The sequence below is a fragment of the Aotus nancymaae genome, unplaced genomic scaffold, assembly GCF_030222135.1.
Source record: "Aotus nancymaae isolate 86718 unplaced genomic scaffold, 86718_ANA_hifiasm-v0.15.2.pri h1tg000057l, whole genome shotgun sequence".
In the NCBI taxonomy this organism is placed as follows: Eukaryota; Metazoa; Chordata; class Mammalia; order Primates; family Aotidae; genus Aotus; species Aotus nancymaae.
Window position 1 is genome coordinate 22,641,587 of NW_026988471.1, and position 12,262 is coordinate 22,653,848.

General features: G+C 39.8%; 1 protein-coding gene and 1 pseudogene across 4 annotated transcripts in view; one reads left to right on the top strand and one right to left on the bottom strand.

Annotated features, from left to right (window-relative positions):
- Positions 1-12,262, bottom strand: part of ATAD2B (ATPase family AAA domain containing 2B) — a 194,084-nt gene that overhangs the window by 153,984 nt on the left and 27,838 nt on the right. For all 4 annotated transcript variants that reach the window (XM_064363892.1, XM_064363891.1, XM_064363890.1 and 1 more), the window contains exon 2: positions 4,419-4,570. In XM_064363892.1, coding sequence (XP_064219962.1) covers positions 4,419-4,570 — 152 coding nt within the window. The remainder of the gene's footprint in view (positions 1-4,418; positions 4,571-12,262) is intronic.
- Positions 7,702-10,038, top strand: LOC110569512 (small ribosomal subunit protein uS15-like; annotated as a pseudogene).

Sequence of the window (12,262 nt, forward strand, 5' to 3'; positions counted from 1 at the left end):
CAAGTAGCTGGAATTACAGGCACTCGCCATCATGCCTGGCTAATTTCTGTGTTTTTAGTAGAGACGGGGTCTCACCATGTTGACCACACTGGTCTCAAACTACTGGCCTCAAGTGATCCACCAACTCAGCCTCCCAAAGTGCTGGGATTACAAGCATGAGCCACCATGCCCACCCAAGTATACAGTAAGTCTTATAAAAAAATCAGTTTGTCTGTATCTCAGAGTATGCCTATTATTCTAGATAAATATCAGGTTAAATAAATGACTAGTAATTGAATAAATATCTGCTGACAAAAAAGTCAATAAAATAGCATTCTGTATTCAAAATATTTGTAAGCTATAACATCTGTCTATGTTAGTATAGTATACATTTAAGAATCTCCATATATAATATAAATATATTAAAAAATATTTTTGATCAAAAACATCCTATTTTACTAAAAGTATCAATCATTAAAATTATGTTAAGCTGGGCACAATGGCTCATGCCTATAATCCCAGCACTTTGGGAGCCCGAGGTGGGCAGATCACCTGAGGTGGGGAGTTCGAGACCTGCCTGACAAACAAGAAGAAACCCTATCTCTACTAAAAATACAAAATTAGCTGGGCGTGGTGGTGCATGCCTGTAATCCCAGCTACTCAGGAGGCTGAGACAGAAGAATCACTTGAACCTGAGAGGCGGAGGCTGTGACGAACCGAGATCGTGCCATTGCACACCTGCCTGGGCACGAAGAGTGAAATGGTCTCAAAAAAAAAAAAAGTTGATAAACTTGGGCTTTTAAATTCAGGTTTCTCCCCAAAAGAAAACTCATAATCTTGCTCAAATAAATTATGAAGATTCAGAAGTTCTAGGTCCATTTTTATCTCTATCTTCATTCAATTACCTAACTCTAAAATGGAAATTTATTTTGTCAATCAACAGTAATTTCATTAATGACCTTAGTGGTCTTTGCAAAGTTCTTTAGAATTTATTATTTTTCATAGCTAATACTAATTCTTATCCATATTACATTTTCATCCGTATGAACGAAGGAATAAGTTATTTTTCGTGAAAGGACTTCAATACGTTTGACTTAGATGCCCACAAGAGTTTAGACCACCAAAATAAAGGAATCAAGATTCTCAGGTTCATGACATAAAAATAAATACAAGCCTTCAAGTAATTCTTAATTTTTGTATTTAGATTATCTAAAAATCTAAAATATTTTTAACTACACATTTTCCTTAAAATTAAATTCTATTGACCAGGTGCAGTGGCTCACACCTGTAATCCCAGCACTTTGGAAGGCAGGCAGATCAGAAGGTGGAGGAATAGAGACCATCCTGGCCAACATGGTGAAACCCCATCTCTACTAAACATACAAAAATTAGCTGGGAGTGGTGGCATGCGCCTGTAGTCCCAGCTACTGGGGAGGCTAAGGCAGGAGAATTGCTTGAACCTGGAAGGCGGAGGTTGCAGTGAACCAAGATCACGCCACTGCACTCCAGCCAGGGCAACACAGCAAGACTCCATCTCAAAAAAAAAAAGGCCAGGCGCAGTGGCTCACGCCTATAATCCCAACACCTTAGGAGGCCGAGGCAGGTGGATGACAAGGTCAAGAGATCAAGCCCATCCTGGTCAACATGGTGAAACCCCATCTGTACTAAAAATACAAAAATTAGCTTGGCATGGTGGCGTACGCCTGTAGTCCCAGCTACTCGGGAGGCTGAGGCAGGAGAATTGCTTGAATCCAGGAGGCAGAGGTTGCAGTGAGCCGAGATCACACTATTGCACTACAGCCTGGGTAACAAGTGCGAAACTCCGTCTCAAAAACAAAACAAAAAAAAATTAAATTCTATTGAATCTAATAGGTTAAACTGCATTTTATGTTCACGTCATCTGAAACATCAAAAGACTCTAATTCTAAAAGTTTAACAATTACTCATACTACTAGATGAATAAACTAAAAATTGAAACTTTTTTTTTAACAAGATAGGTCTCACTCTGTCACCGGGGGTGGAGTGCAATGGGGTGATCACAGCTCACTGTAGCCTCAAATTCCTAGGCTTATGAGATCCTCCAGCCTTAGCCTTTTGAGTAGATGGTACTACAAGCATGTGTCACTGTAGCTAATTTTTTAATATTTTGTAGAGATGGAGTCTCACTATATTGCCCAGGCTGTTCTTGAACTCCTGGGTTCAAGCAATCCTCCCACCTTGGCCTCCCAAAATTCTGGGATTACAGGTATGAGCCACCATGCCCAGCCTCAAAAATCTTTTTAAACTGTGTGAACTACTAAACATTGTTCTTTTGCCAAAACAGAAACAGTAAATGTATTAGTATTCATTATTTTTTTATTTGAAATGTATTCTGTATTTTTTTAAAGAAGAAATATCTCACTCTAAGATACCTAAATGATTCCTAAATGGAAGCATAACTATCTTTCATTCACTCTCCCAAAATTGTTGAGGCTTCTTTATATGAAAGACTTCTATATAAAATACTGGCCAAGTGCAGTGGCTCACGCTTGTAATCTCAGCACTTTGGGAAGTCAAGGGGCAGGTGAATCACCTGAGGTCAGAAGTTCGAGACAAGCCTGGCCAATGTGGTGAAATCCCGTCTCTACTAAAAACACAAAAACTAGCCAGGCGTGATGGTAGGCACCTATAATCGTAGCTACTCAGGAGGCAGAAGCAAGAGATTCACTTGAATCCAGGAGGCAGGGTGGTTGCAGTGAGCAGAGATGACAACATTGCACTCCAGCCTGGGAGACAAAAGCGAAACTCTAACTCAAAAAAAAAAAAAAAAAAAAAAATCAAGATCAATTTACATAACGGCCTGCTGAGTAGATAAGAGAAATCTACTATATTACTTGCACTTGAATAAACTGTTAAAATCATCTTAAAAGTCAAATTTTAACACTAAAAAAAAATTGTTAGGAACATTTATCTAGAAGAAGATATTTGATTCACTCATTTAATAAATGCAAGATATAGATTATAACAGGTAGATTAAGTCTAAAAGTGTAATTACATGGCAGTACTAAAGTAATATAATTATCCAGACCTGTTTCATCTCACAGATGTGTGAGTGTGGGAAAGGAAAAAAAACAAAAATAAACAGACTATGATTCATGTATTTTTCTACTTAGCCCCCAGACAATGCAAAATAATAATAATAATAATAAACATGTACATCTTATGAAGTATATTTTAGTAAGTACAGAGACCCCTTAGAAACTAATAAATGTACAAAGCCTGTTAAAGTCTATAAAACCCCAAAGATTTTTTTCACTAGAGAACAAAAGTATCCAGAATTTACCTACACGTATAAAATCAAAATATTTTTAAATACTTGAAGAAGGAATAAAAACAAAGCACTTCCCTTTTACTTCTGTTCACAGTCACACATCATCAGCACTTCTACTTTATAGATTTTAAAGAATCCTTTAGTTACCAGATCCATGTAAAAAAAAATTGTTTTTAATTAGGAAAAAATAAAAATAAAGACTTTATATAAAACAGAAGCTAAAGATTCTGATTTTAATGTTTAAATCTTTTCTGGCCGGGCACGGTGGCTCATGCCTGTAATCCCAGCACTTTGGGAGACAGGTGGATCATGAGGTCAGGAGTTCGAGACCAGCCTGGACAACACGGTGAAATCCCATCTCTACTTAAAATACAAAAAATCAGCCAGGCGTGGTGGTGCGCACCTGTAGTCCCAGTTGCTCAGGAGCCTGAGGCAAGAGAATCGCTTGAACCCAGGAGGCAGAGGTTGCAGTGAGCCGCGATCACACCACCATACTCCAGCCTGGGTGACAAAGCAAGACTCCATCTCAAATAATAATTTTTTTCTATGTGTGTGCCTAACCTAACTACCATTTAGGAGTAAATTAAACTTAATCTTAGTCAGTTTCAGAGTAAATTATCAACATTTACTCTAAAACTGACTGAAATTAAGTTTTCCTGATACATACTGAACCAGACACAAAGCAAATTTAAGTTAAAAACAGAGTAACAGATGAAAAGATGTCCTTAAAAATTAATTTAAATATCATTATATCTTAGTATATCAATTCAAGTGAAATAGCCAATAATCTTACAAAAGGGAGATTTTCAAATAAAAATATAATTCTGACCATATGTTTTATTTCAATTTTCAGGACTATAAATACATATGCATACTCAAGAGTCATAAAAATCTGTAATGTTTTACTTATGGTAGTTTCGGTTACATACCATATATCTTTATAGAACAAATAGAGTATATTGGGAGAAAATAAAATTACATACAAAAATTATAAAATAAGTTTAATACAATTTACTTATAAGTATTTATAAGACATTACTTTATAAGCTAAGAAAATTAGCACTAATATCAGCCCTGAATTACATTCAGTAATTTAAGAGAAAACAATCAATAAGTTCTCCTTTCTCACCTGGCCTGTCCAGTTGATAAGTTCCATTCCTCTCGCTGACCAGTACTTCTTGATTTCGATTTGTCTTTGCATACAGAATCAGGTTGTTTCAAAGTGCGTTTGGCTGGAGGAGATACGTGACTGTCACTTAAACTACCATCGACTTCAGCTTTCTGAAAGACAATGTTAAAAATGTATTCATTATTCCTATTAAGACAAATAGAATTGTTGATATTAGGGGCCAGGTGTAGTGGCTCACTCCTGCAATCCCAGCACTTTGGGTGACCGAGGCAGTCAGATCACTTGAGGTCAGGAGTTCAAGACAAGACTGGCCAACATGGCAAAAGCCTGTCTCTAATTAAAAAAAAAAAAAAAAATTAGCTGAGTGTAGTGGTGGGCGCCTATAGTTCCAGCTACTTGGTAGGCTGAAGCAGGAGACTCGCTTGAACCCAGGAAGCAGAGGTTGCACTGAACTGAGATCATGCCAATGCACTCCAGCCTGGATGACAGAGCAAGACTTTGTCTCAAAAAAAAAAAGAAGAAGAATTGTTAATATTCCTGGGTAATCAAGAAAAGTATTTTGTCAACCAACAAATATTTACTAAACAAATTATACTGCAAATATAGCAAAAGATATAATCTGCAAACATAAAAAAAGAAAGATTACATTTACAATCAGAAAAGATGTTCTGTTTCTTCTTTTCGCTTTAAAAAGTCTTCAGGAAAGGCTGTGTGGGGTTTTTTTGTTTTGTTTTGTTTTTTTACATGGAGTGTTGCCAGGTCACCAGGCTGGAGTGCAGTGGTGCAATCTCGGCTCACTACAACCTCCACCTCCCAGGTTCAAGTGATTCTTCTGCCTCAGGCTCCCAAGGAGCTGGGATTACAGGTGCATGCCACCACGTCCAGCTACTTTTTGCATTTTTGGTAAAGATGGGGTTTCACCATGTTGGCCAGGATGGTCTCAATCTTTGACCTCATGATCCAACCACTTTGGCCTCCCAAGGTGCTGGGATTACAGGCATGAGCCACCACGCCCGGCCAAAGGTGTGTGTTCTTAAACGTTTGGTGTGTATATATATCTCTCTTTCTATGTCACGATCCCTCAGATCCTCCTAAATACTCCAGTATGTACCTCCCCAAACAAGGGCATTTTGCTACATTACCACTATACAAACCCCCTAATCAGAAAATAAACATTGGTATAATACAGAGTCAAACCATAGACATTCAAATTTTACCAAAGTTCCCAACAATGCCTCTCTTTCAGGTCCAGGATCCTATACGGAAACACATACTGCATTTAGTTAACGGACCTCCTCAGTCTCCCTCAATCAGTCTTTCCTTCTTTACCCATCTTTCATGTCTTGACTGTCAAGAGTACAGCCCAGCCAGGCATGGTGGCTCACACCTGTAAGCCCATCACTTTGGGAGGCCAAGGTAGACAGATCACCTGAGGTCAGGAGTTCCAAACAAGCCTGGTCAACCCATCTCTACTAAAACTACAAAAAAAAAAAAGGCCAGGCATGGTGGTATGTGCCTATTATCCCAGCTACCCAGGAGGCTGAAGTATAAGATTCACTCAAACCCTGGAGGTGGAGGTTGCAGTGAGCAACCACTGCTCTCCAGACTGGGTGACAGAGCAACAAGACTCCATATCAAAAAAAAAAAAAAAAAAAGGACAAGGCTTTCGTTCAATCTGGGCCCAGCTGATGTTCCTAGTAATCAGATTCAGGTCACGCATTCTTAGTAAGAATATTCAGAAATGATGCTGTGCATACTATACCTATCCTTCCCATCCCTAGGAATGTTAACCTTCATCACCTGGTCAACCTGGTGTCTTCCAGGTTTCTTCACTGTAAAGTAACTATGTTTTCCTTTGTATTTGATTTATATATTATGGGGAATTATTGCAATAATTCACAATACCCTGTTCCTCATCAAATCTCTACCAACCAGGCTTAGCATTCACTGACTACTCTTGCCATTATCAAACACGACAAAGATGGCGATTATCTAATTCCATCATGCCTTCTACATTTGTAGTTGGCATTTTAATAAGGAGCTTACCCTGTCCCCCCAAATTCATTTATTTATTTATATATGTATGGCCTCATGGATTCTTATTTTATTCTACAAATTATAATCCCCTACTCTATTTTGTTGCTCAAATTATGTGAAATTTAGCCAGGGTGAATCCCTTCAAAGTAATTCTTGTATCTTTTAACACATCCTCATAATTTTAAGTACTTCCTTACTTTCTGGAACAACTGAATTCTGTAGGCTCATTTTATACTTTCCCTCTCTGGCCCCATAGTATTTCTCCAAGGAGCCTTGGTCCCTCTTAGTCAATGATAATATTTAGAAACAAAAAACTGGGCACTAGGAGCACTCACTGTTACTGAGGTTTGACTGCAATTAAGTGCTCTCAGCAGAGAGAGCTAAAGAATATATAAATATATAAACATGGCCGGGCGCGGTGGCTCAAGCCTGTAATCCCAGCACTTTGGGAGGCCGAGGCGGGTGGATTACGAGGTCAAGAGATCGAGACCATCCTGGTCAACATGGTGAAACCCCGTCTCTACTAATACAAAAAATTAGCTGGGCATGGTGGCGCGTGCCTGTAATCCCAGCTACTCAGGAGGCTGAGGCAGGAGAATTGCCTGAACCCAGGAGGCAGAGGTTCCGGTGAGCTGAGATCGCACCATTGCACTCCAGCCTGGGTCTCAAAAAAAAAAAAAAAAACCATACACATATAATATATCTGAATCATTTTCTTTTTTGAGACAGAGTTTCACTCTGTCACCCAGGCTAGAATACAGTAGTGTGATCATGGCTCACTGTGGCCTCTGCCTCCTGGACTGAAGCAATCCTCCAGCCTCAGCCTCCTGAGTAGCTGGGACTACAGGCATCTCCCATCATGCCCAGTTGATTTTGTTGTTAAGATGAGACCTCGCTATATTGCCCAGACTGGTCTCAAACTCCTGGCCTCAAGCAATGCTCCCACCTAAGACTCCCAAAGTGCTAGGATTATAGGTGTGAGCCACCACACCTGGCCTAGCACCCTTTAAAGGTCTGAACAGAATAGATTTGCCACCTATTGTCTCTAAGGGAGGCCACTGCATCTATGTAATAAGAATTGTGGTCTCCACAACCCTTTATCTTAACCCAAACACTCCCTTGTACTGATTCCAGGTTTTTAGATAATAACTCTTCCAACAAATTGCCAATTAGAAAATCTTTGGGGCCAGGCGCAGTGGCTCACGCCTGTAATCCTAGCACTTTGGGAGGCCAAGGCGGGTAGATCATGAGGTCAGGAGTTCAACACCAGCCTGATCAAGATGGTGAAACCCCGTCTCTACCGAAAATACAAAAATTAGACGGGCATGGTGTGGGGTGCCTGTAATCCCAGCTACTCAGGAGGCTTAGGCAGAGAACTGCTTGAATCTGAGAGGTGGAGGGTGCAGTGAGCCAAGACTGTGCCACTATACTCCAGCCTGGGCAACAGAGCGAGAGTCCATCTTAAAAAAAAATGAAAATATTTGAATCTACCTATCAGCTGTAAGCCCCCTGTCTTTCCAGGCTGAACCAATGTATACACCTCACATTTACTGATTGATGTCATATGTCTTCCTAAAATGTATACAACGAAGCTATAACTCAACCACCTTGGGTACATATTCTCAGGACCTCTTGAGACTGTGTCTTTGTCCATGGCCACTCATATTTGGCTCAGAATATAAATCTCTTCAAATATTTTACAGAGTTTGACTCTTTTTGTCAACAAGTATCTATAATCCTTTTCAACATGCTACCATATAAAAATATTTGTGGCCAGGCACAGTAGCTCACACCTGAAATTCCAAAACTTTGAAAGGTCAATGCAGGAGGACTGCTTGAGGCCAGGAGTGCCAGACCAGCCTGGGCAACATAATGAGATCTCATCTCTACAAAAAATTAAAAATAAAAACTAGTTAAGTCAGGCACGGTGGCTCACACCAGTAATCCCAGCACTCTGGGAGGCCGAGGTGGGTGGATCACCTGAGGTCAAGAGTGCGATACCAGCCTGACCAACATGGTGAAACCCCACCTCTACTAAAAATACAAAATTAGCTGGGCATGGTAGCACATGCCTGTAATCCCAGCTAATTTGGAAGGCTGAGGCAGGAGAATCACTTGAACCTGGGAGGTGGAGTTTGCACTGAGCCAAGATTGTGCCATTGCACTCCAGCCTGGACAACAAGAGCAAAACTCTGTCTCAAAAAAAAAAAAATTAGTTAGGCATGGTGGTATGCACCAGTAGTCCCAGCTACTCAGCGGGGGTGAGGTAGGAGGATCGCTTGAGTCCAAGAGGTCAAACTTGCAGTAAGCTGTGATCACACCACAGCCTGAGCAAAAGAGCAAGACCCCATCTCTCGATCTCTCTCTCTCTCTCTCTCTCTCTCACACACACACACACACACACACACACACACACACACACAGCCATAAGGCCACACTGGTACTAAAAGGCACAAAAGAAAAAACAACTGAAATTCAAATATAAGCAGATCTACAATTAAGATGGTGTATTAGTTTTGTAATATACCATCACTTATTAGGTTAAGTTCCCAAGAAAAGCTAGTTAGCTACTTCCAAACTATATTCAGAACAGGGTGGAAACTCATTTGAGATGTAATTCAATCTTGTAATAATCCTTAATCGACATACTATATTCAAATGAGTGTTTTTACATTTTTATCATTTTATTTTATCTGAGGCAAGGTCTCATCGCCAGGCTGTTCTCAAACTCCTGACCTCAAGAGATCCTCCCGCCTCAGCCCCACAAAGCATGGGGATTACAAGCATGAGCCACCATGCCTAGCTTCAGTTTTCTTTATACTATCTCATCCACTCCAACCTGGGATATTTATAGACTCCCAAGGTTAAAGTGTGCATTAAAGGTCATCTAACTGAACTACTAATTCAAGACGTTTCTTACCTCAAATCTGGTCTGTGAACCAACAACTCAGGTATCATCTATCTGGGAGCTCATTAGAAATGTAGAATCTCAGGCTCCACCCTCAGACTCACTGAATCAGAAAACATTTTAAAAAGATCCCTAGGCGATTCATGGGCACATAAGAGTTTGAAAAGCATTATTATAGAACGTATTCGAGATGTAGTCACTGGGCCGCCTGACTGCCACCATCATGAGTTGCATGCTTCTGGGAAGGGCCTGTCTCAATCGGCTCTGCCCTGTCACTGCAAGGTTCCCACTTGGCTGAAGTTGGCATCTGATGACATGAAGGAGCAGATTTACAAACTGACCAAGAAGGGTCTGCCTCTCTCACAAATCAGTGTGATCCTGAGGCTCACAAGGTGTTGCACAAGTATGTTTTGTGATAGTCAATACAATCTTAAGAATCCTTAAGTTCAAAGGACTTGCTCTTGATCTCCCTGAGGATCTCTACTGTTTAATTAAGCAAGCAGTTGCTGTTCCAAAGCATCTTAGGAGGAACAGAAAGGATAAGGATGCTAAATTCCGTCTGATTCTGATAGGCAAATTCACTGACTGGCTCAATGTTATTGATACAAAACCAAGCAAATCCTTCCTCCCAATTCAAAATATGAGTCATCCACAGCTTCTGCCCTGGTTGCATAAATTTGACAATGTACTCAAGTAATAAAATGATTGTTTATTGGGGAAAAAAGAAAAGCAGTCACTGAGAAAGCAACATCATGTGTCTTATGCCAGGGTATATCTGTGATACAGAAACTACTACCTACGAACTACTATAGCAATTTGAATAGCCCAGGCCAGCATTACTCCTAATTAAATTTGATCACTCACCTTCAAGACTATCTCAGGACTCATTTTTTTAAGTGAAATCTCCCTGAAGAATCTACCCTAAATTAAGCTTGTCCCACCATACTAGTTGCAACCCTACTATATAGTTGGGCACTTGATTATTTCAACTTAGCATTATATATTTATCATCTTTAAAGTGCCATGTCCACGTCTTGGAATTCTAGCAAGATTTCAAGCTCCTGAATTACAAAAACATGCCCATTTTTTTAAAATGCCACAACAAGGAAAAACAACAAACAAAATTTCTAGAAATTTGTTCACAGTTTTTTTTTTTTTTTTTTTGAGATGAAGTCTCGCTCTGTTACCAGGATCAAGTGCTATGGCACAGTCTTGGCTCACAGCAACCTCCGTCTCCCAGGTTCAAGCAATTCTCCTGCCACAGCCTCCTGAGTATCTGGGACTACAGGGGCATGCCACCAGACCCAGCTAATTTTTGTATTTTTAGTAGAGATAGGGTTTCACCATATTGGCCAGGCTGGTCTCAAACTCCTGACCTCATGATCCGCCAGCCTCGGCCTTCCAAAGTGCTGGGATTACAGACAGGAGCCACCATGCCCGGCCACAAACTACTAATAGAAATTATTAGGGGCGGGCTGGGCACGGTGGCTCATGCCTGTAATCCCAGAACTTCGGGAGGCTGAGGCGGGTGGATCATGAGGTCAGGAGTTTGAGGCCAGTGTGGCCAACACAGTGAAACTCCGTCTCTACAAAAAAATACAAAAATTAGCCAGTTGTGGTGGCAGGCACCTGTAATCCCACCTACTTGGGAGGCTGAGGCAGGAGAATCTTTTGAACCTGGGAGGCAGAGGTTGCAGTGAGCCGAGACCACACCGCTGCACTCCAGCCTGGGCTACAGAGCGAGACTCCATCTCAAAAAAAAAAAAAAAAAGAAAAAGAAATTATTAGGGGCAAGAAAGGAGAGCTCATGGTCAATTAAGTTTGGGAAACAATGAGGTCCAAGGCTTTTTGTTGCAAAACTTTTAAGAGTATTATGATAACATGCAAAGTAAATCTCTACGGATGGAATAAAGTATACAACATTTCACAAACTTATTTGATCAAGCTCTCTTTTTTCATGGAACATCTGCAGGTACTAGTTTCCCAAACATACTCTGGAAATAAGCACTATGTGCTATTGAATTAAAGACAAAAAAACAGTAAAATATTTGAAGTTTAGCAATTTTTAAAATAATCTGAGTATATTGCATATCAATATAAGTGAGTTATGCATATTTATTTATTGGCCATTCACATATTCTATTGGCTTTCTTCAATTCCATTCAGAAGTATTTCTCAAACTGTTGTTTACATACTACCTAAATCAAAAATCACCTGGTTTACTCATTAAAAAATACAACCTGCTGGACTAGAATCTCTGGAGGTGAAATATTTTTAATGAGGGCTTCCAAATGATTCTTAGTACACAAAAGTCTGAGGACCTCTGGCATGTAACATACTTCAAGTATAATACAAAGCACATCATCCTAACTGCTGCAATGTACTGGTATATTTATTTTTTTTCACAGGAGGGTTTCAATCTTGATTTGGCTCTATGACAGAGACCTCAGAATAAAGAGCATTACCAAAGACTCCTTCCCTCCATAGAAATCTAGGGATTTAAGTAAAGCAAGCAACCACGATGTAAACAGGTACAAAATAATTACTTCACCATTTAATTAAATTCAAGCTTTGGGAAAGCTTCTACCTACAAACCTGATACTAACAATTCACCCTTAATAGGATAGTCATAATGCTCAACCTTAACTTTTTCATCTTCAAAGCATTTTACTAGCTAATGATAACCTAACCCTTTGAGGGAAGGCGTTACCAGTTTCATGACAAAGATATTTAAGAGATTATGCAATCTACCCACAGCCATTTAGCAATCTGTGTCAGAGTGATTATAATCCATGAGTAAGAAAATTGTGTCACACATAAAGGAAATAATTTCAATTAACTAACATTTATTGAGGACCTACTGTGTACATAAGACATGGAAAGCAGTTGTAAAAAAAAA